The 26,832-nt window shown below is 32.9% G+C and overlaps 1 protein-coding gene across 1 annotated transcript; it reads right to left on the bottom strand.

Moving 5' to 3' along the window:
• Nucleotides 1-2,175: 2,175 nt before the first annotated feature.
• Nucleotides 2,176-26,769, bottom strand: LOC129223263 (protein SSXT-like). Its single transcript, XM_054857829.1, has 10 exons — nt 26,634-26,769; nt 19,461-19,537; nt 18,468-18,540; nt 11,848-11,968; nt 9,773-9,880; nt 9,580-9,687; nt 9,100-9,210; nt 5,361-5,465; nt 3,185-3,669; nt 2,176-3,127 (listed from the first exon to the last, which is right to left on the bottom strand). The coding sequence occupies exons 1-10, from the start codon at nt 26,697-26,699 to the stop codon at nt 2,525-2,527; spliced, it is 1,857 nt and encodes a 618-aa protein (XP_054713804.1). The 5' UTR covers nt 26,700-26,769; the 3' UTR covers nt 2,176-2,524.
• Nucleotides 26,770-26,832: the final 63 nt, after the last annotated feature.

Genomic DNA, 26,832 nt, shown 5'->3' with positions numbered 1-26,832 from the left:
AAATGTTTAATGTATTTCACATTTTGAACGTTTTTCATTGCATTTTGGAAAAAAGAAACTGCTTTCATTTCATCTGCTATGAATGCTTCCTGATTTTCTGTTTTTCCTAACAGGTCTTAACTGTAAAAAAAATTCCTATTCATAAAATTTTTATTTCAATGAAAAATAAAACGAAGTTCAATTGGCGTTGCTATGAAAATAAGATAAGTTATGCTACATATAACAATGTACTCCCTAGGCATTTTTTTAAGGGCAACCCTCCCTGTCTGCATTTTCCTGGTGACAAATACACCCTTGTTGTCCTCTCTAAAAGGTAAATGTGCCTTTAGCTTTTAATGTAAAGTTCTTTCTATTTCTCAACAGGACATTTGCATCTTTCCTCAACATAAAAGGATTTCTGGTTTTTAGGAAGAACTCGGACCCTGGCAAGGTCACAGGCTGAGTTCTCACACAGGTGGTAGTGAAGGCCCGTAATGGTTGTTTCAGGTTGAAAAATCAGTCACAGTAAACAGAGAACCTTTTGCTCTTATCTGCTAATTGGATAATTCCAGAGATGGCTGCTTTTGTTTTCAGTGGGGGTTGTAGAAATGCTGAATGTAATAATGGAATAAAAGCTCATAATGAGTAATATCATAATCAGCTTTTGGGAGGAAGAGACTAAAACAGTTGAAGAGACCTTTTTCAAAATTTGTTTTTGATTTTCCATCTCCTTCAGGGGGCATTTAAGTCCCGAAGCCCTCTGGTACTGTTTAACGGTAAATGGGCCTTATATTGCGGCTATTGGTGTTCATATTTTTGAGAAATATTATCAAAAGAAAACAATGGTCTTACATTGGCTACACATTTTCTTGATAGCTCTGAATCCCTACTTAGAATGTTTCTATTGTGTTCATATGTAGTGTGAATGAAGGATGCAAAAAGAAAAGAACATAAAGGAATAAAATAAATTTCATATTCTAATGTATACATATGTAAAATTTTAAACTTTTAATTTGTCAGGGTGTAGCCATAGTTCAGTTATTTTTGAATGCTTGCTTCTTAAAAAACTATTGTTCAATGTTCTGTCATTGGAAGTGATGGTTTATCAATATTGAACACTGTAGTACTTTAAACTCTATGGGAAGAAATATATTTTAGCTACTTTCACACTCCCAACTTCACAGGAAGGAGATAAGGGCCAAGGGTACCTTCGTTCTCAAAAATCAAGAAATATGTTTAGTGATGTCTGTCGTTTTATAGTAGGGTACTGAGCCATGATTCTTTTTTAGTACACTGTGCTACCATTTTGATGTGTTTAAGTGCCCTTCGTAACTAAAGTTTGTCCTTTTTTGAAAACAAAGCGCCTTCCCCTTTTACATTTCTAAGGAAATCTCTAATAAAAGCTGTAAACATCTTTAATTGTTGAATCGTTTTATCTGCAGCAAATGAACTTTGAAGCATTGAAATCAGATAGCAGAAAATAAATTGTCAAAATATTATAGGTCTGGTTAAGTTATTGATATCATTTTTTGATGTAAATATTTGTTGCAGTTGAAGATAAAAAGTGAAACACAACAATCTCTTTATAATTTGAAAAAGAAAATAATACATACATATATATACATAAAATACATTCACAGTAACTACTGCTTAGGACATCGATAGTGGTTCAATAAACTTCGTTTCTAACAATGCAGAATTTTTTTAAACAAAGTCTTTTGAAAAATACATTTTTTGCCCTTTGGGTAGTTTTTCCACCCTCCCTTAAACTTTCCTATAACCAAGATTTTACTGCATATACATTTTTTAGGCTTACTTAGAAAATACACAGCATGTATTTCTAGATCATAAGAGTCGGTTGGTGGATGACATTATGAATGCTAGCAAATAGATTGGATTTTACCCTTGGGCTTTGAATGTCAGTGACTGATAAATTGGAAAGTTAAGCAGTGGCTACGGTCCAATGTCATAATATGACAGATATATTGTATCAGACAATGAATAGCATAAAATCCTTATTCAATAAGGAGCCAGTATTATATTGTCAAATGAGAAACAAACATAATATTTATTTATAAACAAAGTCTCAGAATTAGAGTTGAAAGAAATAACATTTGAATAGAAACGCTTATGATGAAATATACACAAAAGTGTGGTATAATGAATTCAATCAACTTTTAGTGTCTAAAGAATGCAGGTTGATTGTTTTTGCATTTGACTGCTTTGCACACTTTTTTTTTTTTGCACAGAATCAGCACCAATAACTTGTGCAAAATGTCTCCAAGAAAAACAAACACACTGGGCATTAATTATTACTATAGATAAAAATAATAAACATCCTGAAAACAGTTCAAAGAGTACCTTACCAAAAACACAAAACAAAGCTATAAAATGGTTTAAACTTATCAATTCATATATTTTTTTAAATCTTACAAGGGAGAAGGGGAAAAAAAAGATCACAGATTTCGATAAAATTTCGTATCAGTTGAAAAGAATAATAAGACTTTTAACAAACTAAATTGTCATAAAAATGTGCAGAATTCATTTATTGAGACTGATACGAATATCCTTGGTTTTGATCATAATTATATGCTTGAGTGTTACTATTAGGTACAGCCTGTCTGTGAACACTGGGGGGTCCCATCTGGTTACTCATAGTTGGATGTGCCATACCTGACGGCTGGGAGGCAGGTCTGTAATGCGCATAATTATTTTGCCCGTAGTTAGAGCTGAATCTGCTCTGGGGGGCAGAAGCCGGAGGAGGGGTTGAGCCTTGAGGATTTGGCGTTCCAGAATTGGGGTGGATGTAATTGCCCTGAGGGGGAGGACCATAATTGGATTGCGTTGTGGTGGGGGGTGATCCATGGTAGGAGTTATTTCCGGAAGACGAAAAATTTTGGGGGTGGTTCATATAACCCTGGGGTACGGGCCCAGAAGAGTAATTGGATTGAGTGGATGCGGAGGAAGAATAAGGTTGAGCATTGCTTTGATTCTGGTACCACTGCGATTGTGTATTAGTAGGGGGTTGACCGTAAGATTGAGTTTGGTTATAGGTTTGAGCAGATTGGGTAGTGTACACTTGAGGCTGGGGAGTGGTGCTCTGAGAAATATTGAAATTGCTCTGGGACTGATGAGGCTGATTAGCAGTCTGGCTGTACTGTATGCTCGATTGTTGTTGGCTAGCGGGAGACTGCTGGGATCCGGCTTGTTGCTGATGCGGCTGCTGTTGTGTTTGTTGCTGGGGTACAGGTTGCTGCTGAGGCTGTTGCTGTGGTTGTTGTGATGCTTGTTGCTGCTGCTGTTGAGCCTGTGGTTGTTGTTGCTGTTGCTGGGGCTGTTGCTGTGCCTGCTGCTGCTGAGCTTGTTGAGGGACTGGAGATTGCTGTTGCTGCTGTTGTTGCTGCTGCTGCTGCTGTTGTTGCTGTTGTTGTTGCTGCTGCTGCTGCTGCTGTGTTGCCTGAGGATGGGGGGAGGAACTTGGCCCATATCCTTGAGGTTGCTGTGAGGAGGCACCTTGATAACTTTGAGGAGATGGGCTACTGTAATTGGAAGAAGGATGGCTCTGGGCATAGTTGCTTTGAGGAGATGGACTACTATACTGAGGATGTGTAGGCTGTTGTGGTGGCTGTGGCTGAGCCTGGTTTGTTGGATACGTTCCTTGATGCTGTTGGTATTGCTGCTGGGGACCAGCTGAAGTAGAAACAATACATTTTAAAATTGAGAGCAGAAAAAAACCCCGAGCAACTGTGAGAAGTTTTTACCAAAAATGTAATGTGATCAATTAGAATACAATGCACAAGATATTTACAAACTAGAATGAAAACAAAATTTCAGAAATTTGTAACACACAACTTTGGTATGCAAAAATAAAAAACAAAAAAAACTGTTAATTTCAAAATGTACAAAAGAAAAATTAAATTTTGAAGAATCTGCAACAATAAACAGTGAATAGTACAATGGCAAAAAACAAGATTGATTTTGATTTAACATTCAGTTTCAGCAATCAAATAAAAAATGTGAAGAAGAGATAATTTTTAAGCTTTCATTAAAATTAATCTAAAAAATCAAGGTTTCTTCTTGAAACCGTGATTATAGTACCCTAATTGCTTCAAGACAATGAGTAAAGGCAAAGGAGCGATGGCAGCAAAGATGACCTCTTCTTTGCCTGTAGGTTTGTTTATTTTGCATAGCACAAAACACTTGAAAAGAAAACTCATGCTATGTAAAACAAACAACTATACAGACACAGAAGCAGTTTTTCAAAGTGAATACTGGTTTATAAGTTAAGGTTCAATACCTTGATGTTGAGGGAAAAAGATGCACAAATATGCGGCTGAGTATAGTTCCCACCTCACAAACTTTATTTTAACAGACTATTAGTGGATAATGCGTAGAGAATCAAGGTACTTTTTTTTTGTAAAGTAAAAAAAAAAATCATTTAATCCATTTTCCCTGATGCTTTTTTATTTTTTTGAATTTCCCGATTTTTCCCTGATTTATAATTTCTTTGACCCTGCCCTGATTTCCAGGTTCTGTCATCACCCTGTTGTAAAGCTTTTAGAGAAAAAATAAATAAGAGAACCCAGTTCAAAAAGAATTTCAGACCCTTGACTAAGTGATATAAACATTGTTCACAATGAAAAACCTGCATGCATTTAAAAAAAAAATTTTAATGAAAATTCAGGCCATTTTATGACAATCGACACCAGTTTTAGTGCAATTGGATTGCTAGTTATTTCTTAATTCATCGGTTCCCAACCGGTGGTTTGGGAAACCCCTGAGGGTTTGCGAGAGGTACTAAGAGGGTTAGCGAAAATAATAATATAATGGTGGAATTTTAATATGCTTGTTTAAGATGAAGTCTTAAGTTCAGGCACTTTTTGTTCAGCATTTATTCAATTGTCTCTGGTGCATTCGATATTCTTTTCAAGAAAATGTTAGCCGTCTTTCTGACATATTTCCCATCTAAAGAATTAAGCCTCTTCTAAAGTTTAAAATAAGAACACCATTGTTTTCAATAAACAATGGCAAACCAGGTTTCACACCATCCCCTTCGTTTCGACTCCTTCCAAACCGGTTCTATTGTAACCTAGGGGCTGAATCTCAAAGTTGATGCACTTTTTTGTGTCACGTGAACTTGGTTTCGTTTTTAGCTAATTTTAAGTTGGAATTTTGAGAAACCCAGGTCAGTTTTTTAAAAACCGAGTTGATTTTTGGAGTTTTAAGTAGTAGAAATCCATGTTTCGCGATTACCTGACCCATGCAGGTTCCTCATTCAGTGATACAATATCAAATAAAAAATAAACCAATCAATTAAAAAAAGACATTCATCATCTTTTAATACTGATTAAGAATAAAAAAGAAATTGAAAATGTGCTCACGTGAGTGACCAACAGGAGGATGAGGTGTTGTACTAAAATTTTGCGGAACACCAGGCCCATGAGGTTGATTTCCACTGACTGCTTGACTTTGCTGCATTGATTGATCTATTTGAAGGGAAAAGACAAAACTCATTTCAATATTCATTCTTAAAGTAGCATGTTAAAAAAATATATTTTAAAAATCAAAACATTCTTAACTTAAATATAGTTATGCCACCCCCCCCCCCCCCGAATGAGAGCAAGTCTTCTTTATAATGGGGTTGTTTCCTTCAGTCAAAAGTAGTACTTTTAGCCACTGAAATTGATAGAGTAAGCAAAAAAAAAAAAAAAAAATGGACCCAGAAAATTCTTTCATTTTCCCAACAGTTATTTTTTAATCAATTTTTTTAAATGTCCGATTTTGCAAACAAGGCGTGGTCTTGATGACGTCACAAATGATGTTCTTTGGTGCATTTTGTACCGCGTTTCCACGTTATGATAATCAAGAAGCGAATTAAAATTGCGCTCTACGCTTTCTATCAACCATCTTGTTGCCAATACACGTGAGTTGAGTAAAGATGCGAATTAAGTAGTTTGCTCTGTGAATGGCAACACAGAAGTGCATTTCATCATTTGTGATGTCATCGGCAAGAAATGTAATCAATAAAAGCGCACCGATTTAAGTAATTTTTTAAAAATATTAAACTTAACCAAATGATTTTAAAAATGGTTAGATCCTATGTTTTTAAGCATGTTCTTTCAGAAAAAAATACTTTTAAAAGTTTGGAAACGACCCCATTGAAGTTGTTTCCCATCTTTATAAATATTTAGCTTACATCAAAACAAGAAGAGAAACAAATCTGGACTTAGAAAATATATGAAGTGCTCGGGACAGAAATGTGACAAGCCACAAGGAGTGACTTTTCAATCAAAATATTTTTTACTCATAACTGAAATTGAAATAAACATAACAATGAATTATGTCATTTGAAGAAAAGCATGTCTGGTTTTAATATTGCAGAACATAGAATGTATAATACCTTTTAAAAAATCTACAAACATATTTTTATAAGTTGGAAATTGGCCTACAGAAAAATTCACATCAAAGTTGCTTTACTAATGAAAAAAAAAAACCTGTTGCATTCATGAAAGTTTTGTTCTGTTTTGGAAAGAAAAACTATTTCTGGATCGAATCTAGAGTTTTCAAAAGAAGAAAACAAATAGTTTAAAATTTTATTTTTAAAAAAAAAATTGACGTTTGCATCTTAGAGCCCACAACATAAGCCACAGATATTTTTTATGGTGATTGGAAAATTGTTAAAGAGCAATGTATTTAATAAGAATACGTACCGTATGAACCCTTCATATTTGGTTACTATAGAAGCTTTAAGAGTTTTTACTCTATAGCAGATCCAGACATTTTAGGACGTGGATTTTCATTTAAAATTAAAACCAAGAAAGAATTTCCTTCAGTAGATTATATTGTGCTATAGAAGACAATAATTGAAAATTCAAACTTTTATTTCATACTCAAATTCTTATGAATTGAAACACTTTTTTTCTTTTTTTTTTTCTGAGCATATGATTTGCATTGTATTGATGCCTTAATTTTTAATTTTATTTATTTTTAGACAGATTAAACTGAGCTGACTACACTTTTTTTTTTTTTGTAATATTTAAAAAAGGTTTTGAATCATCAGTTTATATATTAATGGAATATGGGGTGAAAAATATTCCACATGAAAGTGTGCGGACCAAAACGTCTTTTGTGCTAACCTTTTCAAAATACTTTTAATAAACAAGTCACTGCAGCTGAGTAACACATATGTTCTTTTAATTTTTGGTTTAGCTTGATTGTAGGTTGATCATAATTATTAGTTCCTTTCAAAATTTAAACGATTCAGTATAGTTCTGTATTTATCTTATTTTTATATTCATATTTTAAACAGCTATCTTTGTAACATAACTCCATATGTTCATCACACAAAAGAAATAATTTAGCATAATTTGATACATTTAGCTGGAAGTGAAATAAGCTAAACACTGTAAGTTTATTTTTGAGCAAAACAAGCTTTTAAAGAGAAAAAAGAAAGAAATGTACGAAATTAAATTTTCTAGTTCATTTCAGAACAATCTTGCATTTTACATCAGATTGCACAGATAAAAAAAAACGTAAGATTTGTAATTCAGAATGAATATTAATCTTACACAAACATTACATTATAATAATTCGTACGGTTACAAATCATTACTGAAGGTTGGAAGGATCAAATAGTAAGACATTTCTCCATACAATTTATATACAGGGTGTCTATAAAAGAACTCCGGGGTTTTAAGACAAAATATTTTAATAAAGTAAAAAACGTACATACATGTTTTATACATGATTAGAAAGCTTACATTTTCAAGATTTTTTAACAACTTCGTAAAGTTCAATGTGAGCTCCGTTAGTGGCATGGCACACGTCGAAACGGTATTCTACCTCTTCCCATGTCCTGGCGAGCATGTCTGGGGGAACGGACGCCACGCAATTCACTATTCGTTCCCTGAGATGGCGAACATTTCGAATTTTCTCCGCATACACAAGATTCTTGATATGCCCCCAGAAGAGAAAGTCCAACGGAGTCATATCAGGGCTCCTTGGTGGCCATGGAATAGGTCCTTCCCTTCCAATCCACCTGTTTCCCAAACGAGCGTCCAGTGACTCACGCACACGCAAACTGAAGTGTGGCGGCGCCCCATCTTGTTGGAAGTAAACTAAACCTTTCTCCGCCTCAATGTCATCCAACTGAGGATAAACATACTCCTCTAACATGTCACAATAGACATCACCATTGATATTCCTTTCGGCAAAAATGAAGGGACCTATGACTCTGTCATGCATAAGAGCACACCAAACATTCACTTTGGGCGTGTCACGTTCGTACTCAATAAACTCATGGGGCGGCTCTGAACCCCAAATTCTGCAATTATGCCTGTTTACAGTTCCGTTCACATGAAAAGTAGCTTCATGACTAAAAACCACACTTTTTAAAAAATCATTATCTTCATCAATTTTATCCAGCATGGAAACAGAAAAGTCGAATCTCTTAACCTTGTCTGCCGGTTTCATATGGTGTAAAAGTTGAATCTTGTAGGCAGTTAAACGAAGTCTTTTATGAATGACCTTATGGACTGTTGATCTTGGTAACCCCAACTCCAGACTGCGTCTTGTTACCGATTTATTAGGGCTTTGAGTGCATGAAGCTCGGATTCTGTCCACATTCTCTTGAGACACACGCGGCCTACCCGGCGACTTTTGCTTCAAAACACTTCCTGTTTCCTTGAACGCACTTAACCACTGACGAATTGTTTTGTCTGTAGGCGGGTCAACACCATAGCTACGTCGAAAGTTTCTTTGTACAGTAACAACAGAATTAGTTTCTATGAGCCAAATAACACATTGCGCCTTTTGTTGAGGCGTCGCCATAGCGCGGCAGTCCAGACGACACTGACTGCCTGCCGCAGCCGCTACGTCATTTCAAGGTCAACGCTCCGCAGCGCTGCCAACTGTTGAGAGAAACATTCCCAATTGGTATGAGTAAAACTCTTTGAGCTGCTTGTTTCAAAGGAATTGATCAAATTTCGCTATCTTTTATAGTTTAAAAAATATTAATTTTTTTAACCCCGGAGTTCTTTTATAGACACCCTGTATAACTGAGACATTCTACTGAGAAACATTTATGTCAAGAAGCAAAGGTAAATCACTCAAAATACTTACGAGGTTGTCCGCCAGGAGTTTGAGGGCCAGAGGCAAAACTTGGTGGGACACCTGAACCAGGTCCATGTGGCTGATTTGCATTAACAGGTTGGTTAGGAGGAACTCCTTGATCTAGAAAAATAAAATATGTAATTGTATAAAACATTTTAAAAAATAAAAAATAAATAAATAAAATAAAAAAAACAACAACATTAAAAATGTAAAAGGAAAAAAAATCATATGCTTAAAAAATTTCTAAAAGTATGTGCCTCAATATAAGTTTAATAATTAAATACGTTTTTCAATATAAAATCGCAAAAATCTAAAAATAGCTAACTCTGATATTTTTAAAGGTGAATAGAAGCAATCAGAATCCTATTTTAATTTAACACACATAGAGAGTCATACTCATAAATGTATAAAATTGATTAGTTGACAAAAAAATGTATAAAATTCGATTAGTTGACAAAAATTATCTTGAACATGTAAAAGAAATCTTACGTGGTGGGCCAACTGCTGTTGGTGGACCAGAATTGAAGTTTGCATTTCCAGGCACAGGACCATGGGGTTGATTTCCACCTGGTCCAGGGCTTGGGGCCATTTGTTGATCTATTTCAAAGAAAAATTAAACATCACTAAAATTTAACAATAAGATAAAATGTAAATTATTTTTATGTTTTAGCTAGATACTAACGAGGTTGTCCAACAGTAGGTTGGGTGTTGTTATTGAAGTTCGGAGGTACACCTGGCATCGGACCATGAGGGGGATTTCCATTTACTTGGCCTGAAGGCATGTTTTGATCTAAAAAGTGAAAATTAAATATAGGTACTGATAAATAATTCTTAATTAAAACTACCATAAATATTATTAATTTCAACTTTTAATTAAAACGTAAATTTAGGGTAAATATTGATTTCACATAAAGAAGAGGAAGAAGGAATTTGATAAACTTGTAAAAGTTTATAAAATTAAGGGTTTGTTAGTTAAAAGGCAAATATTTGATGTAAAACTAAAATGTTGGAATATATATGAGCCAAATTTCGTGCCATGACTTTTTAAAATATTTATCACTACAAAACTAACCAAGAGATATATGTACCACAGAGCTTGAAGGACGTAAGTCACATCATGGTAATTTAACAGGAGAAAGGAAAAACTTTTTTCTGGCGCATGCAAAGGATGGGACATGCACTCTTTTAACCATGGTAAAAAATTGAAAAGGATTTTTTAAAAGAATTACATTTACATAGCTCGATGCAGAATAGGTTTATGCATTATATATACAATGTTATGTATTAAGCATACAATGCACTAATTGCAATTTTTGGACTTGCGTCAGTCGGGCTCTGAGGTATAAATAATGTAAGAATTACATGATTTATGACGTCATACATTAGAAAAAAGGCAACATTTTCTTAAAACAAGTCGTTTTCAAAAAATTTGTTCACATTACATATAGGCATAGAAATCTTAGCTACAATATACAGTCGACTCCCGCTACAACACGATTTGACTTACATCATCATCATCATCATAGTTGGCTCAACAGCCCAGGGTGGGCCAAGGCCTTCCTTTGGAGAATCTTCCAAGACGTCCTACTTTTTGCCTGGGTTTTCCAATTTTTAACTTTGAGAATATCGAAGTCAGATTCAACAGAATCCAACCATCTCATTTTTGGTCGTCCCCTTCCTCGAATTGTCACGGGTTTTGCAGCAAAAACTTTTTTAACTGGGTTTTCTTCATTCTTTCGAGAGACATGGGCCGCCCAGTTCATTCTCCTAATTTTTATGCTTTTTATTATGTCAGGTTCTCTAAACAATCTGTAAATTTCAAAATTGAATCGTAGTCTCCAGACACCGTTCTCACTGATGCCTCCAAAAATGCTTCTTAAAACCTTTATCTCAAAAATTGATATCTTGTGCTCTCCGGTTTTAGTCAAAGGCCATGTTTCAGAAGCATATTTGACTTACTGAAATGGCTATAACGCGAGTTTTTCTCGAGTAACGAATTTTAGGGCTAACGCGAATTCCTCGTCTGCAATACGAATTTTTTTGGAAGGAAATATCGGTTTCGTTATTGGGACCTAAATATTGATTTCGTGACTATATGTACCACAGATTATCCCTATGGCGTCACTGATAACGGAAGTTCTCTTCACCACACTAGTACAAGCATCGCTTTATTAGTGCATCAAGTAACCACTCGGTGTTTCTCTTTTTTTTCTTTCTAAATATTAAACTTGATGAAATAAAATGGCACCTTAGTCTACTGTTTCATCTGAAGTTTGTAAAGATGCTTCAACAACTAAAAAGTACATCGACGGTAGCACGACATTAAGTATAAGTGATGTACGTGCCATGTAGTGTTATTTTATGTCTTTCCCCGCCATCGATCATTTATTTTGTGCATCTTAACAGATTTTTATGCTGAATAAAGCATCTTTTTTGCTTTTTAAGTGCCGTAAAAGTACAGTTCTTAATTATAAGAAACTTTAATGTTTTGTTAAGAGTTGCTTCAAACCAGTTTGAGGGATGTTTATAAGTGTCTTAAAGAATTTGATATGTTTCAAAAAATTTGTATACATACCCTTTTCTACAATGCGAAATTTCAACTTACGCGAAAAGTCTTGGAACGCATCCCTTGCGTAAGTCCGGACTCGACTGTAACTGTAGTATTTTATTTATTTTTACTTTAAGATTGGTGAATATAAATTATTAAACATTGTTAGAATCATTAAAATTTAGGATGACACGATAAGTAATGCATACTCTGACTCATATTTCCAGCAGTAGGTTGATTCTGATGTCCTTGATATCCAGCAGGGTCAACATGTGGAGGAACTTGTTGGTTTGGACCTGGACCATGCATTTGAGGTTGAGATGGTGGCGGCTGAATGACAGAATGGTAAAATTAATCTCTTTTTAAATATATAGCACTATGTTTTGAACCAATTAGATTCAAATATGTTTAGCTCTTACGCTTTTTAGTTTTCACACATTTCTATATGATTTTGATATTTTCTATTATTGAATAAACATATGCAGAAAACAAAGGGATCAGGAAGAAGCAACTTCTTCCTCACATGCTTTTGCAAAATAAATAAATAAATAATAAAAACATAAAAATGATTTTACCAGGTGTGTATAAATTGTAAGGTTGTCACTGAGAGTACTCACAAATCTGAGATCTAACAGCTCAAAATTTCAGGAGAAACTAGTTTTTTTTTTTTCAAATCATTTTGCAACAGAAACAATAAATATATTTATGCAGTTAATATATTCATTTTAAGTTTTACATATTAATCAAATAGATCTAATGAACTGAACATAATATAAGTTAATACACAACAAACACACATACACAAAAAAGCAACCAATTCATTAGCATGATCATTTAAAAAATATATAAAAAAATGCTTTTTACTAGTTGGTATGTAAGAATTAAAAAAAAAAAAATATGAACAAGTATATTATACATCTAATTCAATATATAAACAACTGCAAAAACTTAATATTTGATTTCATGGTGGTAATACAGTGCCAACATTTTGGACTTGGCAATGAAATACAATACAATTAAAATAAATAATTATATGAGAACATTAAACTTAATTGTGGCTGTATTTCATTTCAAAATCCAACATGTTAGCACTGCAATACCACCAGAAAATTAAATTTAAAATTTTTGACTTTATGGCTGTAAGGGAATGCTAACATGTTGTACTTTGAAATAATACACTTAAACTTAATAATTTTATGAGAACATTAAACTTAATCACATGTGGCTCTTTCCAAAGTCCAAATCATATGTGGCTCTTTCCAAAGTCCAACATGTTAAAATTGTAATAAATACCACTATAAAATCAAAAACTACAATATTTTGCACTCTTGGCGGCATCAAACAATATCAATAAATATTTATAAGAAAGAAAAGTGGGGGAAGGAGAAGGAGACATGACTAAAAATAAAATGAATAAAAACAAAATGAACAAAATAAAATAACAAAATTAAAATTAATGAATAAATAAAGTGGACTGAAGTTTATTAGAGCAAATTATATGTGAAAAAAAAAAAAAAAAAAAAACTAAATTGAATAGTCATGCTAAAGTTTAAGGATTTAACATCTTAAATTTTATTTATAAAATGGTAAGAAATGCTTTTACAAGAACAAAACAAAACAAAGTTGTAAGTTCATCATTGATCCTATAACTGGATTACCCAATCCACTAATTTGGAACTATCTTGATTGGAAATTAATTAAAATATAAAAACAAAATTGTAAAAAATTTAGGCAATGGTATAGTTTAATATTTTTGAGCATCAAAATTTTTAGAAACCAATTATTTCATACGAAAAACTTTTTACATTTAATTTTAATTACTAGTGATGGATAAAAGCTTACAGTGGGTTGCCCAAACGAAAAGTGCATAGGTTAGCTTACATCAGAATGACTGCAGTTACAACAGCACCATTGAACAGAGATATACTGCCGTGTGCAGGTAAACGGCAGTATCTGCAGAAATGAGGGTACAGATGTGATATACCCCCCATTTGGCGACATTTGATTTTTTTGCACAAAATTAAAATATTTTTCTCGCCAATGAGGCGATAATTTTTTATGCATGGCATCCCTGGCCAAACTAACCTGTGTTTAGCAACAGGAAGGCAATCTTACAGATCTGTTCAAACTTGTTTACTTGGGTTGTTTGGGTTTCACGCAGGAGAGATACGTGGTGTTGTTTCGTGCAATATACCTTACAGGAATGCTTATTTTGTGTTAGTTTAAATTCAGTAGTTGTGTTTTGAAGTAAAAACATTAGGAGATGCCAGTTTCTTCAAACTTGAAGGTTAATTAAAAGTTAACTCGAACGTGGTGTGTATCTGTAACGTGCCATTGTCATATGATGTATTGTTTTAGACTGAGTGTGAATATTTATACCATATAAAAAGGTAAGTTCTTTATTTTAGAATTCAAAAAAAAAACCTCTCACTTCCAAAATTCTTTGTTTTTACAAATCCTTGAGGGGTTCTTGTAGTTTTTAACTTTATTTTTACTGTATCTAAATTAATTTTACAGAAATAGTACGGTTATTTTGTTCTAAAAGTTAATTCTTATCGATGCCACGAATTATTTAGACATTAACGTGCCTCCTTTAGGTACCGAATTTTATGTTAACAATTGAAAGTTCTTTCGGTTGTACTCTTAAAAATGCTGAATTTTATTAATAAATCTGCACAATAATGGTGCATATTTCACACTTAAAACTGTGTCATTATTGTACACTGAACGGAAGGAGCCACCCTTGGGTGTACATACACATGAATATGCATAATATACATAATTGTGACCATACTCCAACTGTAATGTATATTAAGAGTCGGAGGGATAACTGGCGAGCCAGAGGTCTCATAGTACTTTCGTAATGAGACCGAGGCAGGGCCGGCGAGCCGAGGTCTCATTACGAAAGTACTATGAGACCGAGGGCTCGTATCCCGGAGAAATGATGAAAAAACAATTAATGCATTAATTTCGACTTGTAATTAGTACAATAATTTATTTCATTGTATTTTAATATGTTTACAAAAAACACCGGCCCTGTACATTTTTGAAGCATATATTCGTGATGTTTTTTGTTGTGCTTTTATGTTGTTTTTATTTTATTGTGTTCTGAAGTGCTTTGATCATGTTTTTTTATTTGATTTTTTCCTGTTGGCGCTAAAAAAGCATCGCTAAGAACGATGTATGACATATGTCGTCATACAGGGTTCATACTCAATTTGGATAAAAAATTTCCATGACTTTTCCAAGACTTTTTCATGACTTCATAAAAGTTTTCATGACAATGTTATACGAAGAATGTAGCTAATTTTAACTGAATGTAGCCCTATCTAACTAGCCAATTTTTGGAAATGGGCTTTAGAAAAACCTATACGTGAATGCCACTAATTGATGGGAGCACTTACTTATGACTGAAAAAATATCAGTGCACACTGCAGAAACTAATAAATTATTCTTATTCGTCTTTATCATATAAATTCAAGTAAAGTAAAAATATAATGAATGCAATACAGTGATGTTTAAATGTCTACTAAATATTTAATAAATAGGGCAGAAAGTAATGAATGGGACAAAAATTGAATGAGTCATGACTAAGTTTCCAATAATAAATTCACTTCATAAAAACATTGCCCTTTGACGTCAATAGTGCGTCTAATCATCCATGTTACTTCACTGTATATTTTGTTTATTAAAGTAAAGCCGCGCTTTTACTACATTCATTTTTCTCAACCAGATATATTTCAGCTGGCCACAAGGATCAGTTTTGCGAGCTGTATGTTGGGCACCTCTGTTTTAGAGTATTAGAATTCCCCTATTTCTATGTTCCTGACTAAAATCTTCATTTTCTAAAGTCTTCAAAATATTGAGAATAACTCTGACAAATTTAACAATGAATTTTTTACAAGTAGTTGAAACGAACTCTGATGCAATTGAACTACACTTTTTGAGCGGGCGTGGCAAAATCAAGAACGTACATGTCCACTACTACAGAATCTATACATATAATAAAAGAAGTGCTGAAAATAATGATGAATCTTCAATTAATGATGCCCCAGCAGTAAAATCGCATTACAAAAAAAGGCGAGCGGTTGTAACAGAAGCGGATGAAATTGGATTCCAAAACTCGGATTTGTTTTTGAGATCGTACAATTTATATGCCAACATTACTAAACCACTCAATATTTCCAGCGCTCTTTTAGTTATTGTAATTTTCTTACAGCCCAAAACATTTTTCCATGACTTTAAATAAATTTTCATGACTTTTAATGAAAATACTTGTTTTCCATGACTTTTCCAGGTCTGAAATTTGTTAATTTTTTTCCATGACTTTCCAGGATTTCCATAACCCGTACGAACCCTGGTCATACATCGTTTTCTTGGCGACGCTTTCTTGGCGCCAACAGGAAAAAGTCGCCAAGGGTGGGGTATATCACATCAGTTCCGAAATGAGTTTTCAAGATATTTGAAGAAATGTGAATCGGATTCAATATTAACCATACGGAAATCTTTGGATTACTGTTTGACCACAGATTGCATGTAATTTGGCAAATAGCCTACTTAAGACTATTTCATCTGAATGAAACTAGCAGGGTTAGAAGGAAAAATAGCGATGGGATTTTGATGCATGTGTTTCATAATTTCACTAGGGCTTTATTTATTTATTGTCTTCATTGAGGTGAAAATGAGTAGAAATAATATGAGTTTCTATGGAAACTGCAAAAATAATAAAATGTTTTCATTTTGTTCTGAAATTTAAAAGCAAAATTGTAAACTCAAAACTATGTTGTAAACATAATAAATCAATTAATTTTTGAGTGATATAGATCGAATATAGTTTTGAGTTAAAAATTATTGCAGTGAAATTGTGATTTAAAAAAAACCGAGTCGAAATAATTAAGAGGCAAACGCACACATCTGTATCAGAAAAACTACCATCCCTGAAAGGTAATAGACGCCTCCATTTCCGCCTGAAAACCGGATATTATCCTTTCCATATAACGGATGATCAAACTTTAGACGTTTTTTCGCGCCTTTTTTTTTAGCAGAAACCAAATAAGCAAGCTTGTACAATAAAGCTAACGTACAATAGATGACAAAAATGCAAAAAAATTAAACATTTGCAGTTAGTGTCCTTTACATGCATATGGCAGTACAAAGGAAGGTAGGAAGTATGCCCTCATATGGCAATCAACAGTGAAACCAGTTGGCAGAAGAGGTAACTGATTGAAAGTTAAGTCATACTCTACATAGATGCATTCAACATGTGAAAGTATGGTTTCTGCTTGTGGAAGGTGAGCGTATTCCATACATCTTTCAGGGATAGTGAGGCAATGGCAAACACTATTTACGGGATTTTATCAGGGGTTCTCAACCTTTTGGGCCCTGTGCTCTTCATTGAACACTGGTCATGCCCCCTCAACATAAGTGGTCAATAAAGTACAATCTGAATTTGAAACTGAAGTTGATTAGGCTAGCTGAAACTAGTCTATATATATATATATATGAATGTTTGTCTGTATGTCATCCATGAACTCAAAAACTACCCGGCAGATTTGGCTGAAACTTTCACCGTTTGTTATTTTTGGTACTGGGAATGTTTATAGACCAGTTCGAAAAAAATCCGATCGATAAATCCTTTTTTATTTCAATTTAAGTCACAATCCATTGGATAAATACGAATAAAATTATCGGCTGCAGAAATTAATTCGCGTGAAAGATCTCATTGATAAGAAGTTAGCTGTTGCCATTTTTCTTGAGTTTGAACAAATAAATTCTTTCTTTATTGTTTTATGGCTTTTCATGCAACGGGGGGATTTAAAACTTTTTCTATTTGATATTTTTAGCGATTGATTGATCTTGCAAACTGCGTGAGTACAAAATTTGAGTATAGTCACAGCTTCACTTGATACCTGGACCGATTATTATGAAAATTGCTATATATGTGTATTTTTCCACGGAGAAGGTGCATAATGTGCTCATTGAAGCCACTCGCCACCAAGTGGCATTGCAGAAGAGCAACTTCTGCCCCGTTCAACTGATTGTCATGAAAATTAGTATGATGATGTTTTTTTTGTTGGCGTAGCAACGCGCGTCGGGTACAGCTAGTTATTATATGAAAATTGAGATAATTCCATACACAAATTTTAATGTTACAACACTTAATGTTATTTTTAATATTACTATTAGAACACATGAAATCAAGGAATCATAAAACTACGTTCTAATCAATTTGAGGTACCTAAGTGAGGTTGGAATGTAATACCACTCACTTTTACCACATCAGAACTCACTTTCAATGCCTTCTTGATATTTTGATTTTATGAATGTGAATGCGAACATCCAGATGCATAGGATGAGCAGAAGAAAGCTGTTTTAAACACCTCAAAAAGAAAGTCGATAATGTCGAAAACATTCAGTGACCGCAAATTTAGTAAGTTATAGTTAGTTTTACTCCTTAACATCAATTCTTTTATATGTTAATGACTTCCTCTAAATTCTTTTTTATGCTTCCCTAGGGATGCACCCCCTTGGTTGAGAATCACTGAAATAGACGGTATTTTATGGAACAACTTAACATTTATCGTTGAACTTCTGTACCATTTTAAATGTCATTTCCGCAACACAGCACCAGATATTTTATCATCTTAAAATCTAAACACATAGCTGATTATCTCTTCTTCCACTCATACTTTCAATTAGAAATTTGGAACCATATTTAACTTATTCCAATACATAATATAAAACATCTTATACATAATCAAATAAACCCAATTTACATAAGTGTGAAAGGATTCCTTCAATATTTTGTCAAAACTAAGGAAAAACTCACAGGCAGAGCACTGGGAACGGCATCAGCGATCGAAGCCAAGAACACCAAATTCCGATGAAGAATCTGCTGGTAACTGAAATAAATATATATATATATATTTTTTAAACACAAAATAAAATAACCAATAATCTTATTTACTTAACTGTAGAGAAAAGAGAATTCAATTAGTACTGAACAACACGACCTTGAGGGTCAGATTTGGATAAAATTATAGGTTTAGAACAATTAGACCTAGGTATAAATCCAGGTAAAGTGGGTTTACTGCAAGCCCTAATTTGGCTGCAGCAGGGGTCCTAAGTTGTTAGTTTGGTCTCAGAAATGCAGCGGCATTTCCACTGGAATTTGAAGCTTAGACACTATGGTCATTCTCCCAACATATTTGGCACTTTTTGTCACTACAATGAGCAGGAGGGCTAGCACCTTTTTTTTTGGCAGTTTTTAAGTTTAAAATTGCATAAGCCTTTTTTTTTCTACATGCATGCAGTATCATATACATATAAATAGTGCCGTCGGGCTGAGAAGCTATGGCAATGCTATCAATTAAGGATTAGAAGAACGATTTTCCTTTTAGAAATTAAAATCTTGATAAATTTAAAAAATACAAATCTAAAAGATAACAGGAGAAATTAATACTTAAATGTAAAATTGGAAATTAGCCTCCCTTAAAGAATGAGAGAATTAGCAAGTCTGCCATTAGGTTATTTTTTAGTGTTTATACAAAAAATTGCAAAAGCACAGATTTAAAAAAAAAAAAAAAAACAGTAAAACTGCAACAGAAGGAGCATAGAGCTGGAGTGGAGCCTTAGCTTATTATTTAGGAACAGAGCTGGAGCATCCAAAAAAATTTCAGCTTCCGGCCTCTGGCTTTCTCACAACATATATATCTCATTTATTATTTCCTGCAGTCATGTTGTAGGAAATAAATGTAATTGTGTACATAATTTATCACAATTTAAATATATATTTTTTAAAATAAAAAACATAAATACGTACTGATGACTTTCAGAAGATTTTCCTTTGCTCTGATAATCAACAATTGCTTGAATAAGCTGTGAATTATCATCTAGCATCTGCAGAAGCAAGAAAGATTGAAATAATTAGCACTTTTCATACAAAAGAATAGTTAGAAATATAATATGTTATTTGTAATATTGCGTTTTAAACAATCTTGTGGAATATTTTTCCTTATGGAATAAAATTCATCTTCTTGTAAATAGACAGTGCTCTAGAAATGTGCAATTTCTTGTTTCAGGTTCATAGCAACCTTTGAAAAGTATTTTCTGTTTCCTTTATTATTATTTTTTCATTTTTCAGGCATTTAACAATACTAAATAATACTTATTTACATGGAGGCTTAATGTATTAAAGTAAGTATTGTCATTATCATCCAGTCTCTAATCAGAGTTTGTCTTTAGTAGTCTACCTAGACAAAAAAAAAAAAAAAAAATTAATCTCTAAAACAAATTTTTAAAATGCTTCAAGTATCCGAATTTGAAATCAAGTTTCTTTTTAGCTTGATTGCTAATGCAGGGATGCGCCCCCCCCCCCTCCAAACACTATGAAGAACACACCCCTACCCAAGAGCCAGAGCCTAACCCACTTAAAAACAAAAAAAAAGGTCTCTAAACACCCCTAAAAATTTCAATGGTGCAGTCTGCACCACAACCCCTCCCCCCCCCAGGTGGGCACCCCTGTGACTAATATGTTTTTTTGTATAGTAGCAATTTAAAAGCTAATTTGTTGTTTAGTTATTTTTATTAGAAAACAAAAGGAATGGCAAGACAACTATTAAATTTGTTTCTACTTGACAATAACAAAAAAGAAAACTTCCCAATCTTAATCTATAAACAAAAGTATATAACAAATAGTCCTTTGCAGTACTACATTGAACATTAAAAATTTGCGTCATGGTCCTATACCGGGCAGGGTCCGAAATGTGCTCAAACGATTTCTTAGCGGATTTAAAATGGTGTCTCTGAACACAATCCTAGGATACTTATATTACAAAAAATCTTTAGCAGGGTTCATACTCAAATTTTAAAATTTAAAGTAAGGAGTTTTTAAGGACTTTTGCAGGAGTTCATTTTACTTTTTAAGGACTAGTTTCTTGTTTAGAGATGCATTTTTTAAAATGTATTTCAGAAAAAATATGTACAACTCTAATATTATTTAGTTTTGCTTTTATATAATGCATTGAATGCACTAACATACTAAATTTATAGTAAAATATGCATTTGCTGCATCTTAGACTTGAGCCGTTTTACTTTGAAAATGAATAAAAAAATAAGTGATATTGATTGAAAATTAGTATTTTCTCAAAAACAAAACAGGTCTAACAATTTCCTAACCAAAAAAAAAAAAGACTTAAAAAAATAATAATTGCTAAAATAAGAACTAGAATAAGCCGACTGAAAGTAATAGGGGCCAAAATAACTTCCAACTACCAAAATAATTGAAATATTTACAGGATACAAAACAACAAACAATTTTTGGCTAAGCTTGTGTTTGATTTTGGCATAGAAACATAAGGTTACTTACAAGATTGAAATAAAGAAAACTCAATTTAAGTAATAGGGATCCTTATGTACAATTTATTTTAATTTTCAAAATAGATCAAAATTTTGTAGATCATTTCAAAACTTTTGTGTGACTCTAGGCTGATAAACATAGAAAACTGACAAATTTTTAAGAATTTTTCTTCTAAAAAGTGAAAATTATAACTTCTAGGAAATAGTGGTACCACTGTTTAGCTATTAAGTTGCTCTTTCATCTATTGTATATGGTATGTTTACTCATGCTAAGTAATTAATATCTGCAAATTTTTAAAATGAAAAAAAAAACTGATTTAAATTTTAAAAAAGTTCTTTTTTTTAAATAAAAAAAAATCACAAACCTTACCGACTACAGATGTTACATATGTATTAAAACACTTATAGAAGTTGAAACAAAAATTAATTTCAGCCAGCGATTCCGTACTTAACTTTCTGACATTCAACACTCTTAAAGGAAATGAATTTCGTAAAAAACTTTTTAATTTAATGATTTTAATAAAAATACAAATGAACCTAATTTCTTTGCGTCTTCACAATGCATAGTAAGCATCATAAATGCAAAAATTCTTACACCCATGGCGGATGCAAAGAGATTGCGATTTTCAAAGTGAAAGCGCTAAAAGTATAAAGAGCGGCATATAAAAGAATTTATTTAAGTAAATTATTTTAGAATTGCATTTTAGAGCTCTATAATAAGCGTATTATTAATAACAATCGACGTAATTGAAGAAAAAATCAAATTAAACCAGCGATTTAAATTTTAACTATTTGACTCTCATAAAGGGCACAGAATTTGGCTTGTAAATTTTAACTTTGATTTTTATAGGAATAAAAAAAAAATTCATTTATTTGTCTCCCAAAAAAAGATAAGAAGCATTAAATATCAGAAAAATTCGATTCTCATTTTCGATGCAAAGAGATTCCTTAAATCAAAATGAAAGCGTCAAAAGTCTAAAAACGGCAAATAAAACAATTTATTAAAGCAAGAAAAAAAAATTAATATGGTGCTTTAACAAGTCTACAAGATGTTATATTATTGATAATTATCGACATAATAGTCAGAAATTTGGAAAAAAAGAAATCGGAAGTGGGGAAGAAAATAGTCTAACGAAAAAATCGGATTTCCGGTATAACAGACAAAAAAATGGCGGAATTCCGGTAAAATTCGGAAAAATGTAATCACTAATGACTCGTAATGGATTGGCGATAGCAAAAAATCTTTAAGGTCATGTAGGAAAAAAAATAAGTAGTTTGTAAGGAGATAACAGCAAAATTCAGGAGTTTTAAGGGCCCTTATTTTCTTTCCTTAAAAAACAGGAGTTTATAAGGAGTTTGTAAGGAGCGTACGAACCCTGTTTAGATTTACCAGAAGGGGACAACTTTTCTTGGTACTTCTCCGTTAAAGGTTTCCATTTGGTTTGCCGACTACTTTATTTTCTACTTTGCTGACAACAGAAACATTTAAAATACACCGCCAGCTCAGTCATTCCATCCGAGGACTGCAGTTTCGTGCTTTTTAGCACTCATCAGCCTGGAATAGGAATCACATGAGCGGACGGCGAAAAATCTCTTAAGGGAGCCAAGAGAGCCAAACAAACTGGTAGCTAATGCAGAATTAGCAAACCAGATGAGCGACTGCAGCAATGGTGTGGTTCAACTCAAAGATTGATGGCAAAGTTAAGGTATTTTGTAGTAAGTTACAAGCCCTAAAGCCAGGGCTAAGGCAGAAATACTTAAAATAACTTACTACAAAACAGAAACATTACTTAAAGCAATGGGTGATATCTACAAATATATGGCAACCCCATAATTTAGAAATTGAAGTAGTTGCAAACTAAGAAAATTTCATTTTGCAATAATGATTAATACTGCCTGGCTCAGGGGGAAAATGATATTTTGTCAATAAAGAGCATTTGATTTGTCGGCTGCCACTGATGAGTTGTGAGTATGAAGAACATAATTCATTTTTAATAAAAGTTAATTATTAAATGATGAAGTTATAGGATATACTTGTGCCCTTGCAAGAATTGAGACTGAAAGTGGGTCCTATGGCTCATTCCGCTGGACTTCCAAAAATCATTGAAGGAAAGGTTTTTGGACATAAAACATGAACAGCAATATATTAAAGCCCCTAAAATAAAAAGTATGCTGAGTGATGCATTTAAAACAAAAATGTACCTTTTTTCTTAAAAAAAAAAGGGCCTCAAAGAGATAATCAAGCATTTGTGTGTAATACTATATTTAGCAGGGTTGGCCAAAACATGGGTTTTTTTTGAAAAAGCCCATGAACCCAGGTTCTTTTTAAATAAAACTCAACTAAAGCTGGGTTTTTAAAAAAGAAATATGGGTTTTTTGTCTCTTTTTAGGGGAAATGTGGGTACTTGTAACATATTGTAGTGTAAGTACACGGACAAAGCACAAAAATTGTCTTGAGATTAAAAAAAAAAAAAAAGCTGGAAATTTCAGCGTTTTCTGAAGAAAAGTATAAAAGATGACAGAACCCAAGAATGCTGAAGTTTCAGATTTTTTAGTTTCCATGATTACCAACAGTTAAGGCAAAGTTACTTCTCAAATGATAAAATCTATTGTTCATTTTCAATTACCACATTTTTTTTTTTGAATTTTACTTTATTGTATTTCATTTTGTTATGCAAAACTACTGTAAAACCTCAAGTAGTTTAAATCCCTTTTTACTGAATTCCTGCTTAATCAAGACATTTCTTTGAATTTTATGTAGCCGTTTTTCTGTTTCTGTGTACAGAGTAAGAAATATTAAACTTTTTTGTAAGATAATGAAAATACTGTACATCCTATTCTGTTTTCTGTCTGACCATTGTTAAAACCTGTTAACTACTAAAAAATATACCTTGTTTATTCGAGATTTGTGACGTGTTGGTTTGCAGAAAATAATTCACATGAAAGCCGTTTAGCTAGAGTAGTTTCCTCTGTACAATCTACAAATTTTGAGAAAATCATACGTGACAGGACTTAGTCAAGATAATTTGAGTTATTTATTGACCAGTTAAAGGAAAAAGTTAAATATATTTATTTAAAATCTTTGAAGTATTTTTTTTTAATGCCGTTAAGAGTTAAAAAATACTATTCAACAGAGATGCACCGAGTAGCACTTTGGCCGAGTAGCCGAGTACCGAGTACTCGGCTTTTTATTACTCGGCCGAGTACCGAGTTACCGAGTACTCGGCCTTTCACTACTCGGCCGAGTTCCAAGTACCAATTATGTTTTAAGAAGAACCACCGACACACATGTGATGAATTTTGAACTTATTGAAATAGTAGTATAAACCTCCTTGTCCATATAATAGTTTTTAAAACTAAATTCCCGCTGAAATTTAATTACGCATTATATAGATACAATTTTGTTTGTGTCAAAAATTTTACAAAAAAAAAAATTTTTAAATTAAAAATAAATAAATAAAAGGTATGATTAATCAAGTTGGAATTAAAACAAAGTGCAGTAAAATCCCTCTAATGCGGACACTAACAGGACAAATTTTTTGTCCGCAATAGAGAGGTGTCAGCAGGACAGGGGTTAAATAATGTTATTTGCATTGGAACTGGGGAATTAAAAATTGTCCGCATAAGAGGGGTGTCCGTTAGTAGGGGTTTCCAATATACCAATCAATTATAGTTCTAATCAGCCAAACATAAATAATTTTTAAAAGCAGATAAAACAAATGTGCAGGAACACTCCAGACACATGTTTCTGCCCCCCCCCCCCCCCGTTACAAGGAACGTCTTTTTTAGTGCATAACATGTGAGCTAAAGAATGTAAAGACATTCAACAAAAAAATACGACTTTTGTCGGATGCCTTTAAATCTACGAGCCCCCATTTTGTGCATTGAAAAAGGAATTCCTTGTAATGCCAAAACACGTGTCTGCAGAGTTCCTGCACTGTACTTTTAAGGTTGTTTTATTTTTTAAGCAAAGGTATTTTCACATTTTTTATAACTAATTTTTGTTTGCAGCAAAAATCCATTTTTAATATAAAAATTCCATATTTTCTATACTTACATTTTTTGCGTAATTTTTAATAAATAAGTTTTATTAACTTTGCCGACATTAAAATAAAGATTTATTCCATTGAAGCATTACAAACTTCATTATTCTCAAAATTTAAATTTGACTTATAAATTTTAATTGTAAGTGATTGCAGAATATAATGCTTGCTCTTTTTTTATAAATTTTAGTATCTGTCTTAGACAATATTCAATTTTTTGCAACTACTCGGTATTGGCCGAGTATCTGATCAGAATTTGGCCGAGTACCGAGTACTCGGCAAATTGGCCGAGTAGGCCGAGTACCGAGTAGTTACCGAGTACTCGGTACGTCTCTACTATTCAAGTTCAAAATTCATTTTTTATGTCTATTGTTTATGGTGAAAAACAAATAAAAAAGAAGTTTAAATTGAAAGTATTTAAATTAATTAAGCTTTTTAAAAAATTTCTCAGAAAATTTAAAAAAACCCAAAAGTGGGCTAAATAATGAGTTTTTTTAAAATGTTTATTCAATAAAACCCATCCCCCCCCCAAAAAAAAATTTTTTTTTTGAAATTCCCTGTATTTTCCTGGTTTTTGAGCAAAATTTTGAAATTCTCTGCGTTTTCCCTGTTTTTTGGATGATTTCAAAATTTCCTGTGTTTTTCCGGTTCTGCCAGGTTTCCCGGTGGCGTGGCAACCCTGTTACAATTCAAAAAAAAAAAAAAGATTGCATTTTAAGCTCAAAAACATTCTGATAAATGACAAAAATCTTGCATGTAGTTTATGGCTCTAAGTAATGCAAATTACCTACTTATAGGAGATTTACTCGGCACAAGAGACAACAAAGAGGAAAAATTTAGCAAAGGGTTGATCTTAAAAAAATGAAAAATCACTTTCTTTTTCAACAGTTTTGTAGAAGATCCCTTTACACACTGTCAATTTTTATGTGAAGAGTCCGTGTTTAGGTTCAAAGTTCAACAAAAACATCTTGCTACTCAAACTTGGCAACTTAATATCTCTATTTGAGTTAACATTGAGTTAAAATGTCATTTTTGACTTTACTGCATGAAAAACCTTAACTAACCTTGCAGCCAATTAAAAAATTTCATGCAACTCAATATAACCTTTCTATAGGATAGATAATAAAGGATTATCAGAATCGATTTGAGGCCTAATGAAATATAGTTTAGTTTGGAACTTATTTTATTATTCAGATAACACACTAAAAGTAATGTAGAGTGAGTATGGGGGAAAGAGTTAGCAAAACCAAAGGTGATTAAATACTTTTATCAAAAATAATATTTTCCACTTCGTAAATTACGTATTAGATATATGTGATGTGAAAAAATATACATAGAGTTTGAATCCAGCACATAAACTGTCACACACAACTGCAATTAAATGGGTTTAAACTTAAAAGTACATTATTTAACGAAACGTGAAACATACAATTGTGTAAAGAAGGAAAAAACCGAAGATCAGATACTACACGATAACAAACGCCATAAATATTACACTACATGGTTGGGAGGCTACATCCTAGCAGGAACGAGAATGAAGTTACTTTTCACGATTGACAATCATCGAGGGAAAAAAAACAAATGCAACTTCTAACCTTTTGAATTTGTGTTGGGCTAGGTGAAGGTCTTCCTTTCTGGGGAGGAGCATAAGTAACAGACATTTTAAAAATTGCTTTAGTCAAATGTCACCTTTGATTAAAAAAATTTCTAACAACGCTTCAGAAATTTTTTTCAGACATTTACGAAATTAAACATTGCATAACTGATGCCACTCCAAAACAGATAAAAGAAGAA

This window comes from Uloborus diversus, chromosome 5, assembly GCF_026930045.1.
Source record: "Uloborus diversus isolate 005 chromosome 5, Udiv.v.3.1, whole genome shotgun sequence".
Taxonomy (NCBI): domain Eukaryota; kingdom Metazoa; phylum Arthropoda; class Arachnida; order Araneae; family Uloboridae; genus Uloborus; species Uloborus diversus.
Note: the sequence above shows the minus strand (reverse complement) of the source record. Positions and strands in the feature narration are given on the sequence as shown.